Below are 23896 nucleotides of genomic sequence, written 5' to 3' on the forward strand. Positions count from 1 at the left end.
CCACTCTCCACACATACACAGACTCACCACTCTCCACACATACACAGACTCACCACTCTCCACACATACACAGACTCACCACTCTCCACACATACACAGACTCACCACTCTCCACACATACACAGACTCACCACTCTCCACACATACACAGGCTCACCACTCTCCACACATACACAGACTCACCACTCTCCACACACACACAGGCTCACCACTCTCCACACACACACAGGCTCACCACTCTCCACACATACACAGGCTCACCACTCTCCACACATACACAGACTCACCACTCTCCACACATACACAGACTCACCACTCTCCACACATACACAGACTCACCACTCTCCACACATACACAGACTCACCACTCTCCACACATACACAGACTCACCACTCTCCACACATACACAGGCTCACCACTCTCCACACATACACAGACTCACCACTCTCCACACATACACAGACTCACCACTCTCCACACATACACAGACTCACCACTCTCCACACATACACAGACTCACCACTCTCCACACATACACAGACTCACCACTCTCCACACACACCAGCCATGCCATCCCCGTCAGACTCCAGCAGTGTAGTGTCAGCCTCTGGGTCTAGGGGCTGGTCAGATAGCTGCCGGGGCATGTCTGGCCGTCAGGGTGGGGCCAAACTGCTGCTGTACCTGGGGCTGTGCCACCTGGGCCTGGGGGCCATGGTCCTGGCCTTCTCCTTCACCAGCATGGCCTTCACATCCTCAGCCCGCGTCCGACAGTCCTGCCCCTTCTGGGCCGGCTTCTTTGTGAGTATCCTGTGGGAGCATCTCTAAATGGGCTGAATCACTACCTTTCCTTCATCTGCACTGATAAGGAGGGACTATCCTGGAGACCTAAATATCATGTTTAGCAGGATAATCATAAGTCCATTATGCAATGGAGGAACATGATCGTAATGCAAATAAATCGATTTATATTTTACAGATGGGGGAACTTTGTTTGATCACTATTTCACATGCAAAGCATGAAATGCAAACTTGTAGTGTATTTGAGTTTTTCCACATTCAAATTTCTGGCTTGATTTGCCCTAACTGAAAATGTATCAACCCCTACAAAAATATACGCAAATTATAATTCACAAAATAATTCACATTTCCTTTTGCAGCAGGATTATTGTCCAAACTGCACCAAACTGTCTCAAATGAAGATCCTACATCTGAATGTGAAACTCACCCCTGAAAAGACAGAAGGCTGTTTTATAGGTGAAAGTAATATGGAGAATGTCTCTGTCAGATGGAGATGGAGTGCAGATGGAGGAAAGGATTCATGGAGAAGAAACCTCTTCAGAATATTGAAATGATTCCATATTTCCTGGCTGTGGTTCATTGTGTTCTAGATGTGATAATTGATGAATGTATTTTCCTTACTGTTATTTGTGTGTTCTTAGGTTGTGGCATCAGGGTTAGTTGGACTTATCTCATGGAGAAGACCACTCACTCTGGTGGTGAGTAGTACACAAGAGCCTATTTATATGTCTATGGTGTGTGTGTGTTTGTGCGTGTTTGTGCATGTGTGTGTGTGTGTTTGTGCATGTGTATGTTTGTGTGTGTGTATGTAACTGACCAACCTGCTACCTGATTGGAACACAGATCATCTGCACACCGAGCGCACCGAGCTACAGCCTATAGGCAGCTAGAACAAGTATTTAGGTCACAGGCAAGGTTACTCATCCCATGTGTAGTTCTCTGACCCCCTGCGTGTCCTCCCCACGTCTCCCTCTCCAGGTGTCCCTCTTCATGCTGCTGTCTGCTGTGTGTGTCATCCTTAGTCTGGCTGGATCCATGCTCTCCTGTCAGAACGCACAGATGGTCAAGTCACTCCTCACCTGCCAGGTATGTAGGGAAAGGGGAAATGGGTTGCACCACTGAATGGATTCAACCAAAATGTGTCTTCCGCATTTAACCCAACCCATCTGAATCAGAGAGGTGCACACAGCCCTGTGGAGAGTAGGTGTGTGTGTGTGTGGGGGGGGGGGGGGGGGGGATGTGTGTGTGTGTGTGTGTTAATTCTCTGTGTGTGTTTTGCAGGTGGAGAGTGGGTTGTGTGTGTGTTGCGCCCCAACACACTCCTGCTCTATAAACGAGGAGGAGACCCTGGTACTCTACCTAAACGCAGACTGCCACTCTGTCAGACATCAGCTAAAGGTGTGTGTGTGTTTAATGACAGCTCGGTGTGTGTCTGTGTTTAATGACAGCTCAGTGTGTGTGTGTTTAATGACAGCTCAATGTGGGTGTGTTTAATGACAGCTCAGTGTGTGTGTTTAATGACAGCTCAGTGTGTGTGTTTTTAATGACAGCTCAATGTGGGTGTGTTTAATGACAGCTCAGTGTGTGTGTGTTTAATGACACTCTGTGTGTGTGTTTAATGACAGCTCAGTGTGTGTGTGTTTAATGACAGCTCAGTGTGTGTGTTTAATGACAGCTGAGTGTGTGTGTTTAATGACAGCTGAGTGTGTGTGTTTAATGACAGCTCAGTGTGTGTGTGTTTAATGACAGCTCAGTGTGTGTTTAATGACAGCTCAGTGTGTGTGTGTTTAATGACAGCTCAGTGTGTGTTTAATGACTGTGTCACGTTCTGACCTTTATTTCCTTTGTTTTGTCATTATTTAGTATGGTCAGGGTGTGAGCTGGGGTGGGCAGTCTATGTTTGTTTTTCTCAGATTTTGGGATTTCTATGTTTCGGCCAAGTATGGTTCTCAATCAGAGGCAGGTGTCATTAGTTGTCTCTGATTGAGAATCATACTTAGGTAGCCTGGGTTTCACTGTTTGTTTGTGGGTGATTGTCTATGTTAGTTGCTTGTGTCAGCACAGTTCTCATTATAGCGTCACGGTCATTATTCGTTTATTGTTTTGTATAGTTTGTATTCAGTGTGCAGTGCTTTCTTTAATTTAAAAATCATCATGAGCACATATCACGCTGCATTTTGGTCCGCTCCTTACGACGATCGTGACAGACAGCTCAGTGTGTGTGTGTTTAATGACAGCTCAGTGTGTGTGTGTGTGTGTGTTTAATGACAGCTCAGTGTGTGTGTGTTTAATGACAGCTCAGTGTGTGTGTGTTCAATGACAGCTCAGTGTGTGTGTGTGTTTAATGACAGCTCTATGTGTTTAATGACAGCTGAGTGTGTGTGTGTTTAATGACAGCTCAGTGTGTGTGTGTTTAATGACAGCTCAGTGTGTGTGTGTGTGTGTGTGTGTGTTTAAAGGCAGCTCAGTGTGTGTGTGTTTAATGGCAGCTCAGTGTGTGTGTGTTTAATGACAGCTCAGTGTGTGTGTGTTTAATGACAGCTCAGTGTGTGTGTGTTTAATGACAGCTCAGTGTGTGTGTGTTTAATGACAGCTCAGTGTGTGTGTGTGTTTAATGACAGCTGAGTGTGTGTGTGTTTAATGACAGCTCAGTGTGTGTGTGTGTGTGTGTTTAATGACAGCTCAGTGTGTGTGTGTTTAATGACAGCTCAGTGTGTGTGTGTGTGTGTTTAATGACAGCTCAGTGTGTGTGTGTGTTTAATGACAGCTGAGTGTGTGTGTGTTTAATGACAGCTCAGTGTGTGTGTGTGTGTGTGTGTGTGTGTGTGTTTAATGACAGCCCAGTGTGTGTTTAATGGCAGCTCAGTGTGTGTGTGTGTGTGTGTGTTTAATGACAGCTCAGTGTGTGTGTGTTTAATGACAGCTCAGTGTGTGTGTGTTTAATGACAGCTCAGTGTGTGTGTGTGTTTAATGACAGCTCTATGTGTTTAATGACAGCTGAGTGTGTGTGTGTTTAATGACAGCTCAGTGTGTGTGTGTGTGTGTTTAATGACAGCTCAGTGTGTGTGTGTTTTAAAGACAGCTCAGTGTGTGTTTAATGGCAGCTCAGTGTGTGTGTGTTTTAAAGACAGCTCAGTGTGTGTTTAATGGCAGCTCAGTGTGTGTGGCGTCTATATTCTCTGAGAGTATGTGGGCTACATTTTCTGATGTCGACAATTTATGCAGATGATGTAAGCAGAGCATAATATAATAGCCAAGGGAATTGATGCACGCTGCAGTATGTATAAATTATTACAAACAGTAACCTGTATATAGACTCCCCCTTTGTTTTCTACTGTGTTATTGACTTGTTAATTGTTTACTCCATGTGTAACTCTTTGTTGTCTGCTCACACTGCTATGCTTTATCTTGGCCAGGTCGCAGTTGCAAATGAGAACTTGTTCTCAACTAGCCTACCTGGTTAAATAAAGGTGTTCTCAACTAGCCTACCTGGTTAAATAAAGGTGTTCTCAACTAGCCTACCTGGTTAAATAAAGGTGTTCTCAACTAGCCTACCTGGTTAAATAAAGGTGTTCTCAACTAGCCTACCTGGTTAAATAAAGGTGTTCTCAACTAGCCTACCTGGTTAAATAAAGGTGTTCTCAACTAGCCTACCTGGTTAAATAAAGGTGTTCTCAACTAGCCTACCTGGTTAAATAAAGGTGTTCTCAACTAGCCTACCTGGTTAAATAAAGGTGTTCTCAACTAGCCTACCTGGTTAAATAAAGGTGAAATAAAAAAATAAAAACCTAACTGCCCTGGCCTCCTGACTGTGTTACGTGCTGATCTCTTCTTCTCTGTTCCAGGACCTGTTGTTCAGTGCTTGTGATCTGAGTGTCCTCTTCTCTGTTCCAGGACCTGTTGTTCAGTGCTTGTGGTCTGAGTATTCTCTCTACCATCATCTGTACTCTCTCTACTGTCACCTGTAGTATACACATCTTCTCCCTGGACCTAGTGCACCTGGTGAGTCTACACACACACACACACACACACACACACACACACACACACACACACACACACACACACACACACACACACAGACAATATTTTCTTTATCCATCCCTTATGATTTCTCCCCTCCTCTATCTCTATTTGTTTCTCTCTAGCTCGCCCCGCACCGCTCTCGCTCCGTCAACCCAGAATGCACCACTCCTCAGGACGCCTTCCTGACCAACATCATGGACTTTGAGGAGTTTGTCCCGCCCATCCCTCCGCCCCCCTACTACCCCCCTGAATACACCTGCAGCTCTGAGACAGACGCACAGAGGTAATAACACACACACAGGTAGCCTGCAGGTTAGAGCGTTGGGGTTGCTGGTTCGAATACCGGACCTGACAAAGTGATAGATATGTTGCTGTGCCCTTGAGCATTGCACCTAACCCTAATTGCTCCAGGGGCGCTGGACAATGGTGACCTTGGCTGTGACCCTACTCCCTGCGGGTGTCTCAGGGGGAGTTGGGATATGCAGGAAACACATTTGTTACAGTTTTTCTTAAATTGCTAACAAGCATTGGTCAATACTGAAGCCACTTCAAAACTCTTCACAGTCTGCATTACTGTCAAGAGAATTATGTTCTCAGTGTTCATAAACCCAATTGAATTAATTACTCAGCCTGAAACCCAGAATTTGTAGGAAACTGGTTGGAATGAATCAGACGGAGGCCCAGTTACAATAGTCAGATAATTTATTTACGAGAGAGCGCTGCCTGTCATTTCCTGTACATTGGTCTATATAGCTCACATTTCGTCATAAATGTCCCTCCTCCTCTCAGAAACAATGACAATATGGTTCACAAGTCTTCTCTTACTCACACATTGTCTGCCACCTGTTAAACAATCTACTACAAGCCCAAGGTCTCTCCCCTCCCTGGGTGGGGACAGAATGTCCTGTAAGGAACATAATATTCCATCCTGTCTGACGGTAGCTCCATTTTGTTTCTCACTTACACCCTGCTTACACTCTAACAAGGAACAGAAAGTCCTTGTTCTAATTCTTGACTAAAACTACACACATTATAATTAGTTTTATGATTCTAATAAGATTCATACAATCATACAGTGACAGGGTAGTATTCTGTTGGTTATAGTTTTACGCTAAATGTATACCTCATTTAGTAATTATTCATAACAATTACCAACATGCATCTTGGCCAAACACTTAATCTCACCTCCTGGCAACAATTCTCAGTCAGAAAGCGTACAGTACGTTGTCACACACGGACCTAAATAACACTAACAGGGAGCATTACATAAATGAGGAACTTTTCTTTGAAGTTGAATGATTTTTCATTATAGAAATAGAATAACACCTTTTCACTTTATTGACTGTACTAAAGTTTATGTAACAAGAATGAACCAGAAATGTTGCAATTTGCTTCAATAACCTTAATTGTTTTCTTTATCTTTGCATATATTAATTTACTTGTGAAAAATAAAAAGTTTAAACAAAAACAAATTCCAGAAATTCCAGGGTTGCAATAATAATTACAAAAAACCATCATCACCATGTCTAGTATAACACTCATACTGTACAGTACTGTGAGGGTTCTAGTTCTCATCAACATGTCTAGTATAACACTCATACTGTACAGTACTGTGAGGGTTCTAGTTCTCATCAACATGTCTAGTATAACACTCATACTGTACAGTACTGTGAGGGTTCTAGTTCTCATCAACATGTCTAGTATAACACTCATACTGTACAGTACTGTGAGGGTTCTAGTTCTCATCAACATGTATAGTATAACACTCATACTGTACAGTACTGTGAGGGTTCTAGTTCTCATCAACATGTCTAGTATAACACTCATACTGTACAGTACTGTGAGGGTTCTAGTTCTCATCAACATGTATAGTATAACACTCATACTGTACAGTACTGTGAGGGTTCTAGTTCTCATCAACATGTCTAGTATAACACTCATACTGTACAGTACTGTGAGGGTTCTAGTTCTCATCAACATGTATAGTATAATCACTCATACTGTACAGTACTGTGAGGGTTCTAGTTCTCATCAACATGTATAGTATAACACTCATACTGTACAGTACTGTGAGGGTTCTAGTTCTCATCAACATGTATAGTATAGTCACTCATACTGTACAGTACTGTGAGGGTTCTAGTTCTCATCACCATGTCTAGTATAACACTCATACTGTACAGTACTGTGAGGGTTCTAGTTCTCATCAACATGTATAGTATAGTCACTCATACTGTACAGTACTGTGAGGGTTCTAGTTCTCATCACCATGTCTAGTATAACACTCATACTGTACAGTACTGTGAGGGTTCTAGTTCTCATCAACATGTATAGTATAACACTCATACTGTACAGTACTGTGAGGGTTCTAGTTCTCATCAACATGTATAGTATAGTCACTCATACTGTACAGTACTGTGAGGGTTCTAGTTCTCATCACCATGTCTAGTATAACACTCATACTGTACAGTACTGTGAGGGTTCTAGTTCTCATCAACATGTATAATATAATCACTCATACTGTACAGTACTGTGAGGGTTCTAGTTCTCATCAACATGTCCAGTATAACACTCATACTGTACAGTACTGTGAGGGTTCTAGTTCTCATCACCATGTCTAGTATAACACTCATACTGTACAGTACTGTGAGGGTTCTAGTTCTCATCACCATGTCTAGTATAACACTCATACTGTACAGTACTGTGAGGGTTCTAGTTCTCATCAACATGTCTAGTATAACACTCCTACTGTACAGTACTGTGAGGGTTCTAGTTCTCATCAACATGTCTAGTATAACACTCATACTGTACAGTACTGTGAGGGTTCTAGTTCTCATCAACATGTATAGTATAACACTCATACTGTACAGTACTGTGAGGGTTCTAGTTCTCATCAACATGTATAGTATAATCACTCATACTGTACAGTACTGTGAGGGTTCTAGTTCTCATCAACATGTCTAGTATAACACTCATACTGTACAGTACTGAGAGGGTTCTAGTTCTCATCAACATGTCTAGTATAACACTCATACTGTACAGTACTGTGAGGGTTCTAGTTCTCATCAACATGTCTAGTATAACACTCATACTGTACAGTACTGTGAGGGTTCTAGTTCTCATCAACATATATAGTATAATCACTCATACTGTACAGTACTGTGAGGGTTCTAGTTCTCATCAACATGTATAGTATAACACTCATACTGTAGAGTACTGTGAGGGTTCTAGTTCTCATCAACATGTATAGTATAATCACTCATACTGTACAGTACTGTGAGGGTTCTAGTTCTCATCAACATGTGTTGTATAACGCTCATACTGTACAGTACTGTGAGGGTTCTAGTTCTCATCAACATGTCTAGTATAACACTCATACTGTACAGTACTGTGAGGGTTCTAGTTCTCATCAACATGTATAGTATAACACTCATACTGTACAGTACTGTGAGGGTTCTAGTTCTCATCAACATGTATAGTATAATCACTCATACTGTAGAGTACTGTGAGGGTTCTAGTTCTCATCAACATGTATAGTATAACTCTCATACTGTAAGGTACCATGAGGGTTCTAGTTCTCCATCTCTCCTGTATTTGGCCACAAGTTCTCATCAACATGTATAGTATAATACTCATACTGTAAGGTACCATGAGGGTTCTAGTTCTCCATCTCTCCTGTATTTGGCCACAAGTTCTCATCAACATCACATCTTATGTCCTCTCTGGCGATGCATCTTGGAAAGTATCTTCTGGAATGTCTAATCCAACCCTGCCCTGAGAACCTTGAGAAGTGTAAACTTCTGGCAGTCTTCAGGAAAAGTGTCTCCTTACCCCTGGCAGTCTTCAGGATAAGTGTCTCCACACCCTGCCAGTCTTCAGGAGAAGTGTCTCCACACCCTGGCAGTCTTCAGGAGAAGTGTCTCCACACCCTGCCAGTCTTCAGGAGAAGTGTCTCCACACCCTGCCAGTCTTCAGGAGAAGTGTCTCCACACCCTTGCCAGTCTTCAGGAGAAGTGTCTCCACACCCTTGCCAGTCTTCAGGAGAAGTGTCTCCACACCCTGGCAGTCTTCAGGAGAAGTGTCTCCAAACCTAGAAGTCTTCAGGAGAAGTGTCTCCACACCTAGCAGTCTTCAGGAGAAGTGTCTCCACACCCTGCCAGTCTTCAGGAGAAGTGTCTCCACACCCCTGCCAGTCTTCAGGAGAAGTGTCTCCACACCCCTGCCAGTCTTCAGGAGAAGTGTCTCCACACCCCTGCCAGTCTTCAGGAGAAGTGTCTCCACACCCCTGCCAGTCTTCAGGAGAAGTGTCTCCACACCCCTGCCAGTCTTCAGGAGAAGTGTCTCCACACCCTGGCAGTCTTCAGGAGAAGTGTCTCCACACCCTGGCAGCCTTCAGGAGAAGTGTCTCCACACCCCTGCCAGTCTTCAGGAGAAGTGTCTCCACAGCCTTGCAAGTCTTCAGGAGAAGTGTCTCCACACCCCTGCCAGTCTTCAGGAGAAGTGTCTCCATACCCCTGCCAGTCTTCAGGAGAAGTGTCTCCATACCCCTGCCAGTCTTCAGGAGAAGTGTCTCCACACCTTGCCAGTCTTCAGGAGAAGTGTCTCCACACCTTGCCAGTCTTCAGGAGAAGTGTCTCCACACCTTGCCAGTCTTCAGGAGAACACCCCGAATACTTCTGGCCCTTCCTCGGACACTGTGTTAACTAACCTCCAGACGAGCTTCAATGCCATACAACTCTCCTTCCGTGGCCTCCAACTACTCTTAAATGCAAGTAAAACTAAGTGCATGCTCTTCAACCGATCGCTGCCCGCACCTGCCCGCCCGTCCAGCAACACTACACTGTTCTGACTTAGAATATGTGGACAACTACAAATACTTAGGTGTCTGGTTAGACTGTAAACTCTCCTTCCAGACCCATATCAAACATCTCCAATCCAAAATTAAATCTAGAATTGGCTTATTTCCCCACCAACCTGTCTCCCTCTCCCAGTCACTCTTCTTTCCCCACCAACCTGTCTCCCCCTCCCAGTCACTCTTCTTTCCCCACCAACCTGTCTCCCCCTCCCAGTCACTCTTCTTTCCCCACCAACCTGTCTCCCTCTCCCTGCCACTGATCTTTCCCCACCAACCTGTCTCCCCCTCCCAGTCACTCTTCTTTCCCCACCAACCTGTCTCCCTCTCCCAGTCACTCTTCTTTCCCCACCAACCTGTCTCCCCCTCCCAGTCACTCTTCTTTCCCCACCAACCTGTCTCCCCCTCCCAGTCACTCTTCTTTCCCCACCAACCTGTCTCCCTCTCCCTGCCACTCATCTTTCCCCACCAACCTGTCTCCCCCTCCCAGTCACTCTTCTTTCCCCACCAACCTGTCTCCCTCTCCCAGTCACTCTTCTTTCCCCACCAACCTGTCTCCCCCTCCCAGTCACTCTTCTTTCTCCACCAACCTGTCTCCCTCTCCCTGCCTCTCTTCTCTCTCCACCAACCTGTCTCCCTGCCACTCTTCTTTCCCCACCAACCTGTCTCCCTCTCCCAGTCACTCTTCTTTCCCCACCAACCTGTCTTCCTGCCACTCTTCTTTCCCCACCAACCTGTCTTCCTGCCGCTCTTCTTTCCCCACCAACCTGTCTCCCCCTCCCAGTCACTCTTCTTTCTCCACCAACCTGTCTCCCTCTCCCTGCCTCTCTTCTCTCTCCACCAACCTGTCTCCCTGCCACTCTTCTTTCCCCACCAACCTGTCTCCCTCTCCCAGTCACTCTTCTTTCCCCACCAACCTGTCTTCCTGCCACTCTTCTTTCCCCACCAACCTGTCTTCCTGCCGCTCTTCTTTCCCCACCAACCTGTCTCCCTCTCCCTGTCACTCTTCTTTCCCCACCAACCTGTCTCCCTCTCCCTGTCACTCTTCTTTCCCCACCAACCTGTCTCCCCCTCCCAGTCACTCTTCTTTCCCCACCAACCTGTCTCCCCCCTCCCAGTCACTCTTCTTTCCCCACCAACCTGTCTCCCCCTCCCAGTCACTCTTCTTTCCCCACCAACCTGTCTCCCCCTCCCCAGTCACTCTTCTTTCCCCACCAACCTGTCTCCCTCTCCCTGCCACTGATCTTTCCCCACCAACCTGTCTCCCCCTCCCAGTCACTCTTCTTTCCCCACCAACCTGTCTCCCCCTCCCAGTCACTCTTCTTTCCCCACCAACCTGTCTCCCTCTCCCTGCCTCTCTTCTCTCTCCACCAACCTGTCTCCCTGCCACTCTTCTTTCCCCACCAACCTGTCTCCCTCTCCCTGTCACTCTTCTTTCCCCACCAACCTGTCTCCCTCTCCCTGTCACTCTTCTTTCCCCACCAACCTGTCTCCCCCTCCCAGTCACTCTTCTTTCCCCACCAACCTGTCTCCCCCTCCCAGTCACTCTTCTTTCCCCACCAACCTGTCTCCCCCTCCCAGTCACTCTTCTTTCCCCACCAACCTGTCTCCCCCTCCCAGTCACTCTTCTTTCCCCACCAACCTGTCTCCCCCTCCCAGTCACTCTTCTTTCCCCACCAACCTGTCTCCCCCTCCCAGTCACTCTTCTTTCCCCACCAACCTGTCTCCCTGCCACTCTTCTTTCCCCACCAACCTGTCTCCCTCTCCCTGCCACTCTTCTTTCCCCACCAACCTGTCTCCCTCTCCCAGTCACTCTTCTTTCCCCACCAACCTGTCTCCCTCTCCCTGTCACTCTTCTTTCCCCACCAACCTGTCTCCCCCTCCCTGTCACTCTTCTTTCCCCACCAACCTGTCTCCCTCTCCCTGTCACTCTTCTTTCCCCACCAACCTGTCTCCCTCTCCCAGTCACTCTTCTTTCCCCACCAACCTGTCACCCTCTCCCAGTCACTCTTCTTTCCCCACCAACCTGTCTTCCTGTCACTCTTCTTTCCCCACCAACCTGTCTCCCTCTCCCAGTCACTCTTCTTTCCCCACCAACCTGTCTCCCTCTCCCAGTCACTCTTCTTTCCCCACCAATCTGTCTCCCTGCCACTCTTCTTTCCCCACCAACCTGTCTCCCTCTCCCAGTCACTCTTCTTTCCCCACCAACCTGTCTCCCTCTCCCTGTCACTCTTCTTCCCCCACCAACCTGTCTCCCTCTCCCTGTCACTCTTCTTTCCCCACCAACCTGTCTCCCTCTCCCAGTCACTCTTCTTTCCCCACCAACCTGTCTCCCTCTCCCTGTCACTCTTCTTTCCCCACCAGCCTGTCTTCGTGCCACTCTTCTTTCCCCACCAACCTGTCTCCCTGCCACTCTTCTTTCCCCACCAACCTGTCTCCCTCTCCCTGCCACTCTTCTCTCCGCACCAACCTGTCTTCCTTGATCCATGTTTCCAAACTAAATCATTCTGAAGCCGTCCTCTTTTGTCTGTTTGGTAGCGAGACCAGAAACAGGACACTTGGGTCGGCTTTCAGCTGAAATTGCAATCAGCTGTGTTTGGAATTATTAAATATTCTGCTGAGTTTTTCTGTTTCAATCTGGTTACTGCAGAAATGCGCGGCATTTGCCATCATTCTGTTTTGAATGTGTTTAACAAATTTTGGAAACAGTGTGTTGGCATTTGAAAACCTGTGCTGCAAGTATATAGTTTTACAGGTGGTGGAGTATGAATGAGAAAAGAGTTCATGGATGTTGGAGAATGTGGTCATTGATGCATTTCTGTGTCACTGACTGTGTGAAGAGGTTTGACAATGTGACTTCAGTTTTGACCGATGCATGTTGAATTGAAAAAAAAACGAAACACTTGTGTGTAAAAGGACAAATATATATTATTATTACACACACACTCTAGCATTTGTAAATAGACAATATAATCAGTCTTCATTGTTTTGTCTGTGTATCTATATGTCCTCAGTATCACCTATAACGGGTCGATGGAGAGTCCAGTTCCTCTGTACCCCACTGACTGTCCCCCTCCTTACGAATTAGTGATGGGACAGAGAGCAGCTAGCCAGGTCAGTGGAGGAATCTAGACATGTTTGCGTGTGTGTGTGAAATAGAGAGAGAGAACGTGCTAAGCAGGAATACAGGACAATTGTCTCTGTGTGTGTTTGTTTGTGTGTGCATGCGGGTGTATGTGTCTATTAAACACATGTGCTGTGTGGTTGTCTTTAGGCCACGGTGTTTGACAGCCATGGGAATGAGCTGTCTGGAGAGAGGGCCACATCCACTGCCTTCAGCGGAGAGGGTCAGAGTCACACATGCTACATTCTGTTCACTTCAGCTCTGTTATTCATGTTTTTACCAGTCTGGTATTGAAAGGAGAGTTTCCATGAAGGGCCCATTGACTCTGGTTCTTTACCTACAGTTCAAGTCAGAAGTTGACATACACCTTAGCCAAATACATTTAAACTCATTTTTTCACAGTTCCTGACATTTAATCCCAGTAAAAAAAAGAAATCTGAGGTCTTGGCTGATTTTCCCATGATGTCAAGCAAAGAGGCACTGAATTTGAAGGTTGAAATACATCCACAGGGGGCCTCACGGGTGACGCAGTGGTCTAGGGCACTGCATCGCAGTGCTAGCTGTGCCACCAGAGACTCTGGGTTCGCGCCCAGGCTCTGTCGCAGCCGGCCGCGACCGGTAGGTCCGTGGGGCGACGCACAATTGGCCTAGCGTCGTCCGGGTTAGGGAGGGTTTGGCTGGTAAGGATATCCTTGTCTCATCACGCACCAGCGACTCCTGTGGCAGGCCGGGCGCAGTGCACGCTAACCAGGTCGCCAGGTGCACGGTGTTTCCTCCGACACAATGGTGCGGCTGGCTTCTGGGTTGGATGCACGCTGTGTTAAGAAGCAGTGCGGCTTGGTTGGGTTGTGTATCGGAGGATGCATGGCTTTCAATTGAGAAGCTTCTAAAGCCATGACATAATTTTCTGGAATTTTCCAAGCTGTTTAAAGGCACAGTCAACTTAATGTACTGTATGTAAACTTCTGACCCACTGGAATTGTGATACAGTGAAATAATCTGTCTGTAAACAATTGTTGGAAAAATTACTTGTGTCATGCACAAAGTAGATGTTCTAACCGACTTGCCAAAAACTATAGTTTGATATAGTTTGATAACCATGAATTTGTGGAGAGGTTGAAAAACGAGTTTTAATGACTCCAACCTAAGTGTATGTAAACTTCCAACTTCAACAGGCAACACTGCCAATTCATAAATTTAGCCTAATATAAACAAGTAAATTAACGGTCTCCCTCCCTCCCTCCAGTCTCCATGGACAGTGGTTCTCTGTTGATGTCGGAGATCATTGACATCCCAGACGACTCCTCACCTTCAGAGGACTCCTGCCTCGTGGGGGTGGGGGTGAGGGCTAGGGGGGAGAGAGGGAGCACCGGGGGGAGTGGAGGGGGGAGATGGGGGAGAAGGAGGGGAGTATGTGAGCTTCCGTGGCCCCCCTCCCCAACCCCCGGAAAGTCCCCTGGTAGAGAGTCCCCTGGTGGGCCCCAGGGCCAGGCGATGCTACAGAGGAGAGAGGTCCAACTCCTGCTCCTCATCTAGCACTGCTACAGCTACATACAGGTAAATACAAGGACAATCACACACACAGTTCACAGCCACTTTCTTACAGCTCCTTCTCAAAAGAGAACAACCCTCCCCCTCCCCCCCTCTTTGCAGGTCTCCAGTGTTGAGGCGACAGGCTATGTTGGCCAGTAGTTGTTCCCAGTTGGAGCTGCTAGGGGGCGCCACCTCTCACCAGTGCTCCTCTATCCTAGAGAAACGAGTCGGACCTTGCACCCCTTTACGATGCGGTTCCACCCTCAGGCAGCTCCTCCCACTTCCTCATCCTCAGCTGTCAATCAGCTGGGTGGTCAGGGCAACGGGGGTACCCCTCCCCCTACAGCCGTTGTACCTGCGTCGTCAGGGCGGAAGGAGCGAGAGGGGGGATAGTGACGGGCTTTTGCCCCTAGTGAGGTCACACAGCGAGCCTGGCCTCAGCTCTTCTGCTGATACAGGTGGGTACACACACACACAACACATGTACAGACATCCAGTGTTAGTGATTTACAACTCATACTATGAACACACTATATAACACACTATAACACACTACTCTCTCCTCTTTTCCCTCCTTCCCACTCTCCTCTCTCTCCCCCCTCTCTCCTCTCTCCCTTCCTTTCTCCTCTCCCTCTCTTTCCTCTGACCCCTCACGCTCTCCTCTTTTCCCTCCCTTCCTCTCTCCCTTCCTCCCTCTCTCCTCTCTCCATCCCTTTCTCCTCTCTCCCCTCACTCTCTTTCATCTGACCCTCCCTCCCTTTCCTTCCATCTCTCCTCTCTCCCCTCCCTTTCTCCTCCCTCCCTTTCTCCTCTCTCCCTTCCTCTATCTCCCTCCTTCTCCTCCCTTTCTCAACTCTCCCTCCCTCTCTTATCTCTCCCACCCACCCTCTCTCTTCTCCCAGCTCCTTCTCTTCTCTCCCCTCCCTCTCTCCTTTCTCCCCTCACTCTCTCCCTCCCTCTCTGCTCTCTCCCTCCCTCTCTACTCTAGTATACTTCAGTGGTGGCTCAGTGGGCAGTAAAGGAGTGAGGGAGGGCTCTCAGACCTCTACAGACACAGGTGAGAATCTAAAGGTTAGCGGTTAGAGAAGGCAGTGTTGACCACCTTTGGGTTAGACACTACAGATTATAGTTTCGGTCTGTCTTCCCCAGGTCCGTCCTCCGAGGCATGCCTGCTACCCCGCTCCTCTCTGGTGCCCCCCTCAGCCCTCCTCCCCAGGAAGGGCGGTGTGAAGGCAGCCACCATGAGCCGCACCTTGCCCCTCTCCAAAGGCCCTGCCAACTCTCCCTTGCACCTTCCCAAAGAATGCAACCGCTCTCTTGGGGACCTCAAGGTGTGTAATGGCTGAAAAAGACTAATAACAGCAGCCATAAACTCTGCAAAGATACTTATATCTAGAAATGGACATATTGTATGTAGAAAGATTATGCCAGGTCCTCATTTCTCATCCTCTCTCCTTTTCTTCCTGTCAGGTGACGAGGGGGTTGGTGGCTCGCTTCCTGCAGCGCTCCAAACGGAACCTGGCGTCCGCCGCAGAGCATTCTGGGAACACGGGACAGGGTCAGAAAAGAAGAGGTGGGGTGGAGGGCAACGGGACAGGCCATCTCCCTTTAGAACAGGTAACACACACTGACACATATAGACACATACAGTAAATACACACACACTCACACTAGTGTCTGTCTGTCTCAAGGTGTTACGTAACTCCTGGGGGGCCAGCCAGGGATCCCACCCGCCATACCCTCATCACCGTGGTCACCACCACTCCCATAGCGACAGCCGCCACAACCGCCATCATAGCAACCAACCCCCTGTGACGGAAGGGATCCACTTGCGCAGCTGCGGCGACTTAAGCTCCTCCTCCTCTGCGTCGCTATGGCGATTACTGACGGCCAACCCCCCTCACGGGTCATCAGGGGCACTGTACACAGAGTCAGCCCTGTAAGAGGGGGAGGAGGGAGGAAAGATGGGAGGGGATGGGGAGGAAAAGGAGAGGAGGCAGAAAGTGTACCCACACAGAGGAGAGTGGAGGCATGGTATGGTCTAATGAAGAAGAGATACAAAGGGAGGAGGAGAGGTGGAGGATGGTAGGATGAGTTAGACAGGGGAGAGGAAGGATGAAGGAACAGGCTACTGACATATCCTGATGGGCGGTGGAAGGAGTCAGCACTATGAGGAGGGAACGACTGGACCTTTGCTACAGCCTTGTTCCAATACTTTCAACATGCATCCTACTGCTTTCCCTTCCTCCTTCCCCTTGGAGCCCTCCTCTGCACCTGCGCCTGGCCTTCCTTTCCTGAACTTTGACCTCTCAACTAACCTTCAACCTCCACCTAGCCATACTGAAAACAACTCTATCTGTCCTCTCCAACTCTCTGGGATCTCTCTCTAACTTCAAGAGTAGAGAGGATGGAGAGAAGGAGTAGGATAATGAAGTTTCCCCTAGACTCTGAGCTATGGTCAGTTTAGTGTTTCTCCTCCTAATGGTTAAGGTTAGGATCAGTGGAGCATAAGCTGATCCTAGATCTGTGTCTAAGGTAAACACTTTTCTGGAGCTGTGAATATCACTCTTACACAAACCGCATACACTCATTAAACTGCTCACTCTTTTTCAAAACTCAAATGTACGTTCATTTGTCCAGCTCTTCATCTGGAGCGAAACTCACTTTAAGTGTTCACGGAATTCACCTTTTTGTCTTCCACTCGCGAAATGGTTAACCTTCCTTTTCTCCTGATGACACTGTAAAATGTACAGAAACATGTACACTCATTTTGCCCACTGACAGTGAAAGTTTAATGGCCTGCTAGTGTCGCCGTATGTTTACAAACTTACATCGTTATTATTTTAGTATTTTATTTGTGGTTAATTTTCTTGAGGTAAAATCAACATGTAATCCTCAACACCCCTTACCTAGTCCATCTCCAATCTGCCTTCAGAAGAAAGGTGCCTCAAACTCAAAACTCACACACCATCTACCCCAGACTCAAAACTAACACACCATCTACCCCAGACTCAAAACTCACACACCATCTACCCCAGACTCAAAACTCACACACCATCTACCCCAGACTCAAAACTCACACACCATCTGCCCCAGACTCAAAACTCACACACCATCTACCCCAGACTCAAAACTCACACACCATCTACCCCAGACTCAAAACTCACACACCATCTGCCCCAGACTCAAAACTCACACACCATCTGCCCCAGACTCAAAACTCACACACCATCTACCCCAGACTCAAAACTCACACACCATCTACCCCAGACTCAAAACTCACACACCATCTACCCCAGACTCAAAACTCACACACCATCTGCCCCAGACTCAAAACTCACACGCCATCTGCCCCAGACTCAAAACTCACACGCCATCTGCCCCAGACTCAAAACTCACACACCATCTGCCCCAGACTCAAAACTCACACACCATCTGCCCCAGACTCAAAACTCACACACCATCTGCGCCAGACTCAAAACTCACACACCATCTGCCCCAGACTCAAAACTCACACACCATCTGCCCCAGACTCAAAACTCACACACCATCTGCCCCAGACTCAAAACTCACACACCATCTGCCCCAGACTCAAAACTCACACACCATCTGCCCCAGACTCAAAACTCACACACCATCTGTCCCAGACTCAAAACTCACACACCATCTGCCCCAGACTTAAAACTAACACACCATCTGCCCCAGACTCAAAACTCACACACCATCTGCCCCAAACTCAAAACTCACACACCATCTGCCCCAAACTCAAAACTCACACACCATCTGCCCCAGACTCAAAACTCACACACCATCTACCCCAGACTCAAAACTCACACACCATCTGCCCCAGACTCAAAACTCACACACCATCTGCCTCAGACTCAAAACTCACACACCATCTGCCCCAAACTCAAAACTCACACACCATCTGCCCCAGACTCAAAACTCACACACCATCTACCCCAGACTCAGAACTCACACACCATCTGCCCCAAACTCAAAACTCATACACCATCTGCCCCAGACTCAAAACTCACACACCATCTGCCCCAAACTCAAAACTCACACACCATCTGCCCCAGACTCAAAACTGACTATTACACCGTTCTAAGACATCCTACTCCTAAACTCTGCATTTCCTGTCTCTGAGATGCCCTTGGACATAGCGATTTGATGTGTATGTTATGGTACAACCCCCCATAATGTACTCCGAATGAAACAGGAACCTTGTTCAAATACTACAACTTCCCTCCCTGTGTATCAAATCCTACAAAATAACCAACCTTCCCCTAAGAATGACTTTAGCTGCATGTTTTGGCAATGCTTCTTACTTTTCTCTCTCTCTCTTGCACCCAAAACCTAGTTGCTCTGAGCCTTTGGAAATGTGTTAATGTATAGTGAAGGAGATGGATCAATGTTGTGCTGTTGAACCCAGAGCCGTAGATATACTGGGTCCTAACTATCATCCATGAACTCTGTGATGTGTCTGGCTCTGGCTGAACAGTTATGTCTGATCAATTACACCTCAGTATGAGTCCCAAAGCACTAAAGAGATTCTTGCAATAAATGTACAGATACGTTTGTATAGATGTTGGGGATCAGATATTCAGGATGGTAGTTCCACCAAGACTTAGTGGGAACTATGAGAATCTGGATATTATAGTCTGATACTGGAGGTTGGATGACATAAAGCATGCAGTATTCTTAGAAGACATACTGTCTGGATTGGAATAGAAGCTGGCTAACCTCAACCCAGTCAGACAAGAGTTATACACTCAATGGCGATATTGTGAAGTCTTAAGTTTTGAATATACACACAATTATGTATGTAACTGATTTAAACACAACACACACAGACACACAACCACCCACACACAGACACACACAGACACACAACCACACACACACAGACACAGACACACAACCACCCACACACAACCACCCACACACAGACACACACAGACACAGACACACAACCACACACACACAGACACAGACACACAACCACACACACACTCAAACTCACAGAAGCACTGAGCTGTGTTAAAAATGTTGCTATAATTTCTACCTCCTATTTTGCACAGTGTATAATTGTATGGCTTGAAGTGATAGAGCCTAACTGAATAAACATATTATTCTCTTCAAATATGATACATAAATGTTCTAATGCAAGAACTTTTAATGCAAGTAATGTATTTCAACATATTGAATAAATGATCCACAACATGAAAGTGTTCATGCGTGTAATGCGCTCAAAATGTGTAGCTAGGTTAAACATTTGATAGAAATGCGCTATTTATTCTATTCTTATGGAACCACAGATTTAATGTTGCATATTATATATTGTTTCATGTATTAGACTATTAAACCTCTAACTCATGCATGGGTTAAACCTCTAACTTATGATTGGGTTAATGTTCATATTTTGTGGGCAGTTCCTTTCACCACACAACTCTCGAAACATCAGACATGTTCCCCCCATCTAAACTCCCCCTCTTCCGGATTTCTATTGGTTAGTCAGCCCGAAAGCCCATCCTGGTTCGATGGCGTTATCGAATCAAAAGGCTCGATGTCATATGAAGCCTTGTGGTCCCACGGCCCTGCGATCACTCGCGAAGGCTGTCGGGAGGTTTAGTTCAGAAGCTATGCCATAAAATAAACACCAACGTGGTCAAAAACTACAATACACCGAATTCCCTAGTTCTGTGTGCGTCGTACTCTCCCATTTGACAGGTAAAGAGACACCAGTGAAGAGGGATTTGCCAAACAGACTGTCACTACGAGCAAGAACAAGATAATAATGGTAAGAAGGACTGCAGATATTGCAACCTAGTGTGTAGTTGCTTATTTAGTTATCTATTTATGAAAGGGATCTAACGTTCAGGCGTGATATCGCTCTGTGTCGTGAATGGCAAGCCAGACAAGTTTATTATCTGGAGACGAAGCGCTTTCTACTGTAGCTAGGTAACGTTAGCTAGCTAGATGTATTCTAGCCAAGGTAACGTGCTATTTTTACTAATGTTAGTGGGTCATCTCTATTATTAGACTTTGTTTATCTGGGTCTTTCGAGCTATAGTTTCACCTTAAATTCGTCACATTACTGCAGAGAACATACTGTTGAAGCTACTGCTGACAGCACCGCTGGGATGTTGCTAGCGGTCATTTACTGTAGTTGTGCAGTTTGCTGTAAAGATGTTCATCCTGTCTGCTTGTGTGTGTGTAATGAGCTTACAGTTTTAGTTAGTTAGCTACATTGCTATAGCCAACTAACTTAGTACTGGTAGTTAACAAACTGAGAGTTGTTGACACAGTGAACTATGTTTCTGTATAAGCATTCTTTGGGTGGGATAAGCACAAACCAGATCTTTATTTACATGTGATGCTTTGGAAACTAAGGCTGTTGTTTCTCCCTCCTGCTTTTCCCTCACAATCTGAAATGTCCTCTGCTCTCAGGGTGACAGTAGTTGCAGCAACGGGACCCACCACTCGGGGGCGGTGCAGTCAGACCCACAGCTGTTTGAGGCCCAGTTTGAGGAGCTGGTGACCGAGCTCACAGAGCAGGACCTCACAGACTCTGTCCTCGCTGACGCTCTCAACAGACTCCGAGAGGTAGGGTGTGTAGGGGTTGTGAGAACACCATAGGAAGTTTTTAAAGTATTTCTCCTTCAGATCTATGAGAAGTGTCTAGGGGTAGGTGCTAGGGTTTGATTTGAGAAATTGAGATGTGCAAAGATGCCATACAACTCATCTCTATTTCTCTTAGGTGTTGCATTACAACACTCCTGGAGGAAAAAGAAACAGAGGTCTGTCTGTGATTGGCTCTTTGAGGGAGCTTGTTCCTCCCACTGAGCTGACCCAGGATGCTGTGCGACGGGCCTTGCTGGTTGGCTGGTGCATTGAGCTGGTGAGAGACACACACTCAGTTATTGCCTCAATTAGCACTTTGCTGAGGTACCACAGTGAAATGACTAACGCTGACTTTTTATTTCTCTTCTCTCTCTCTCAGCTCCAGGCGTTCTTCTTGGTAGCTGATGACATCATGGATGCTTCAGTGACTCGGAGAGGTCAGCCCTGCTGGTACAAGAGGGTGAGACTGACTGTTATCGCTCTCACAAGAATTGTAGTCTAATCTAAAAGCATTGTTATGGTCAGCCAACTGGTTTACCCAAAATTAGCTGTAAGCTTACATCAACTTCCATATTGCATCACCTGTCAACAACACCATGTGTCCCTGTTAACATAGTAGGCTTCAAAGTGTTTTCTCAGTCAGTAACATAGCTGTTTCTCAGGAGAGAGTGGGTCTGGATGCCATCAATGATTCTTTCCTCCTGGAGGGATCCATCTACAGACTACTGCGCAGACACTGTAGGGCACAGCCCTACTACGTACACCTATTGGAGCTCTTCACTGAGGTACACAAACACACACACACACACACACACGCACATACTTACACAGCTGACTCTTGTGCTGTAGCTGACTATTGTTTCTCTGTCCCTGTGTGTTTCAGACGTCCTTCCAGACCGAGCTGGGCCAGGCACTGGACCTGATGACCGCTCCTCCTGGTCAAATAGACCTCAACCGCTTCACCATGGAGAGGTTTGTAAGAGGGAGAGGGGTGGGATATAGCGATGGAGGGTATATGGAGATTCAAGGTACAGGTGATTGGGGGGTGTTGAGTGTATTGTTGGGGTTTGGAAGGGTATAATCTTTACTCTTTCTCCCTCCCTCTCCCTGTGTGTCAGATATAAGGCCATAGTAAAGTACAAGACTGCCTTCTACTCCTTCTACCTCCCTGTGGCAGCAGCCATGTACATGGTGAGTGTTTAGTGTTGTAATGTCTGGTCAGTCTCATTATACAAGGTGCAGAAACTAACTTACACCCTTTGTATATCTCTTTCTGAATAATTCCCAGGCGGGTATCGACAGTGAAGAGGAACACAACAACGCCAAACATATCTTACTGGAGATGGGAGAGTTCTTCCAGATACAGGTGAGACCACAGTAATTCTATAAGACTGACACACACACACAAACAATGTCGTAACAGCATTGTTTTACAATGTTTCTCTGTTGCCAGGATGACTACCTGGATTGCTATGGCGACCCGGCGGTGACAGGGAAGATTGGAACAGACATCCAGGACAACAAATGCGGCTGGCTGGTGGTGACCGCTCTAGGGGTCATGACCCCGGAACAAAGGGCAGAGCTGGAGGTGAGGGGTCAACCATGAACAGTCACAGTTGACCATTGAACTGTAAACACACCTAAGCCATGATTGAAGGATGATTGAGGGAATGAATGCATTTATTCACTTCTTTACATAGTAAACTGCTCTGACTAGAATATCTCTGAGAAATAATTCACTTTTATTGTCCTCTTCCAGTCATGTTATGGTCGGCATGACAGTGTGGAGAAGGTGAAAGCACTGTACAACACCCTACAGATGCCCACCCTGTACCACCAATACGAAGACGACAGCTATCAGCGCTTACAGAAACTCATCGCGCGTCACGCCCAAAACCTTCCACACGCAGTTTTCCTCAACTTTGCCAAGAAAATCTACAAGAGAAACAAGTGAAGACTATGATGAGACTGTTTTTATTTAGTGTGTGTTGCACTGTAGCTGGACTGAGGAGGGCTAGTTGGTGTGGCTGCTTCCATTTCGGTCCCTTGCTCCTACCCCTTCAGTGAATACCATGGGGTTAAGGGCTAGGGCAGGGCTCTCCAACCCTGGTCCTGGAGAGCTACCATCCTGTAGGTTTTCGCTCCAACCCTAATCTAACGCACCTGATTGTAATAAGAGTGGAAACCTACAGGAGGGTAGCTCTCCAGGAACAGGGTTGGGGAGCCCTGGGTTAGGTTAAGGGTCTAGGGACCTAAATAGAACAAGGCTTTAGTTTGGACTGCGAGTGAACCTGGTTGAGGCCAGTCAGTCTTAAACCTGGTCTTCAAGGTGCCCATTTTTTTTTTTGGTCTCCATAATATGATTTTCAATTATGTACAGAATAACTGATTACTCAAACTGGGAATACCATGTCATCATTGATGATGATGTGAGTATAACATCATGTCACTGTTAGGAACTGTCTGCTCTAGAATCCTGTGGATTTGATGATGACGGCAGGGAGTGACATCATTATTGGTTGATCACATCAATCAGGATGACAACCTGGGCCCTGTTTAGCAGAGGGCTCTGGTCTCTACCGGCAGAGGGCTCTGGTCTCTACCGGCAGAGGGCTCTGGTCTCTACCGGCAGAGGGCTCTGGTCTCTACCGGCAGAGGGCTCTGGTCTCTACCGGCAGAGGGCTCTGGTCTCTACCGGCAGAGGGCTCTGGTCTCTACCGGCAGAGGGCTCTGGTCTCTACCGGCAGAGTGAATGGACTACAGCAGGAAGCTGCCTGATAGGAACAATCCTGCTGTCTCTCACACCATGTTCTTTGTATTATGTTTTCTCTATCTCCCTCTGTGTATAATCATCTCTTTCTAATTACTACTGTACATCTACCTGCTGCTGACAATATGGCATCTTATTGCTTTTAATAAAGAAATGTGACCAACATGG

At 46.9% G+C, this 23896-nt stretch overlaps 2 protein-coding genes across 4 annotated transcripts; both read left to right on the plus strand.

Annotated features, from left to right (window-relative positions):
* Nucleotides 1–464: 464 nt before the first annotated feature.
* Nucleotides 465–19557, plus strand: LOC109882331 (protein FAM189B). Its single transcript, XM_031837565.1, has 14 exons — nt 465–799; nt 1441–1497; nt 1778–1885; nt 2081–2197; nt 4694–4801; nt 4948–5108; nt 12689–12788; nt 12949–13021; nt 14045–14355; nt 14452–14789; nt 15320–15388; nt 15481–15662; nt 15802–15948; nt 16023–19557. Exons 1-9 carry the CDS (start codon nt 569–571, stop codon nt 14332–14334), a joined length of 1245 nt encoding a protein of 414 aa, XP_031693425.1. The 5' UTR covers nt 465–568; the 3' UTR covers nt 14335–14355; nt 14452–14789; nt 15320–15388; nt 15481–15662; nt 15802–15948; nt 16023–19557.
* A 365-nt stretch (nt 19558–19922) lies between these two features.
* On the plus strand, nt 19923–23896 carry LOC109887305 (farnesyl pyrophosphate synthase). 3 transcript variants are annotated; one of them, XM_031837579.1, is made up of 10 exons: nt 19923–20134; nt 20785–20940; nt 21095–21235; nt 21338–21418; nt 21621–21743; nt 21842–21930; nt 22077–22149; nt 22247–22324; nt 22412–22546; nt 22718–23896. In XM_031837579.1, the coding sequence occupies exons 1-10, from the start codon at nt 20132–20134 to the stop codon at nt 22910–22912; spliced, it is 1074 nt and encodes a 357-aa protein (XP_031693439.1). In that variant the 5' UTR covers nt 19923–20131; the 3' UTR covers nt 22913–23896. The 3 variants fall into 3 exon arrangements, with proteins under 3 accessions (XP_031693439.1, XP_031693445.1, XP_031693436.1); XM_031837585.1 differs by lacking the exon at nt 19923–20134 and adding an exon at nt 20225–20329; XM_031837576.1 differs by lacking the exon at nt 19923–20134 and adding an exon at nt 20464–20544.

Source organism: Oncorhynchus kisutch, linkage group LG2 (genome assembly GCF_002021735.2).
Source record: "Oncorhynchus kisutch isolate 150728-3 linkage group LG2, Okis_V2, whole genome shotgun sequence".
Lineage (NCBI taxonomy): Eukaryota > Metazoa > Chordata > Actinopteri > Salmoniformes > Salmonidae > Oncorhynchus > Oncorhynchus kisutch.